Here is a 755-nt window from a genome sequence, read left to right as displayed (position 1 = left end):
ACAAAAGTTCAGCCCCAATAACCGGAGTCTCCACATACAATGTCACTGCCATGAAGGTATATTAGCCTCGGTGAATTGACTATCAAGTATCAACTTTTCTTAATACATCTTTTCATTGGTTCCCGGAACACAGGCAGGGGTTTATTTCAACAAGATACAGTGCTTTTGCTTTGAGGAGCAACGACTTCTTCCGGGAGAACAGATCGACATGCCGGTGAGTACCCTTTTTGATCTTGGCTCTGTTTGATATTCCTTGAGCAAAATCAAAGAGCCCACTAAGACCTTCGTCTCTCTCTTTTCGCTGTAAAAACTTGGGGGGGGGGATGGTTTGGCAGGTGTTCTTCTACATTGATCCTAAGTTTGAGACTGATTCAAGAATGGACGGAAACGATATGCATGTTCAATGAAAGAGAGTTTAATATACATTAATACAAATGTAGAATGTGTTAAAAAATTTAAAACAACACTAAAGATCATAGGCTTCAGTATATAGAGCATTTACCGGAAAACTCATATTTTCGTAGGGGTTAACACATACATTTTGAGAAAAAATTCAAAAATATGAAAATACTGTTTTAATGCATAATTGCATCTTTCACTAACATATGATGAATGTCAAAGAGGTTTGAAACTTTTGTTGTCTCTGTTTCTCTAGAAAATAACGATTTTATAGCGGTTAGTCCACCAATTTAGTTTGTATTATGAAGTGTTACTAAATTAATTGACAAAAAAATGAAACTATGCCCATGTTCAAT

General features: G+C 35.9%; 1 protein-coding gene across 1 annotated transcript in view; it reads left to right on the top strand.

The window, feature by feature from the left end:
* The window catches only part of LOC106337827 (cytochrome c oxidase assembly protein COX11, mitochondrial-like), a 2422-nt gene extending 2015 nt beyond the window's left edge, over nucleotides 1-407 (top strand). The window contains exons 6-8 of the mRNA XM_013776940.1: nucleotides 1-56; nucleotides 134-214; nucleotides 336-407. Of these exons, the coding sequence (XP_013632394.1) occupies nucleotides 1-56; nucleotides 134-214; nucleotides 336-407 (209 nt within the window). The remainder of the gene's footprint in view (nucleotides 57-133; nucleotides 215-335) is intronic.
* The last annotated feature ends 348 nt before the right edge of the window (nucleotides 408-755 follow it).

The sequence above is a fragment of the Brassica oleracea genome, chromosome C4 (genome assembly GCF_000695525.1).
Source record: "Brassica oleracea var. oleracea cultivar TO1000 chromosome C4, BOL, whole genome shotgun sequence".
NCBI classification, from domain to species: Eukaryota; Viridiplantae; Streptophyta; class Magnoliopsida; order Brassicales; family Brassicaceae; genus Brassica; species Brassica oleracea.
This window is presented reverse-complemented; position numbering and strand designations above follow the sequence as displayed.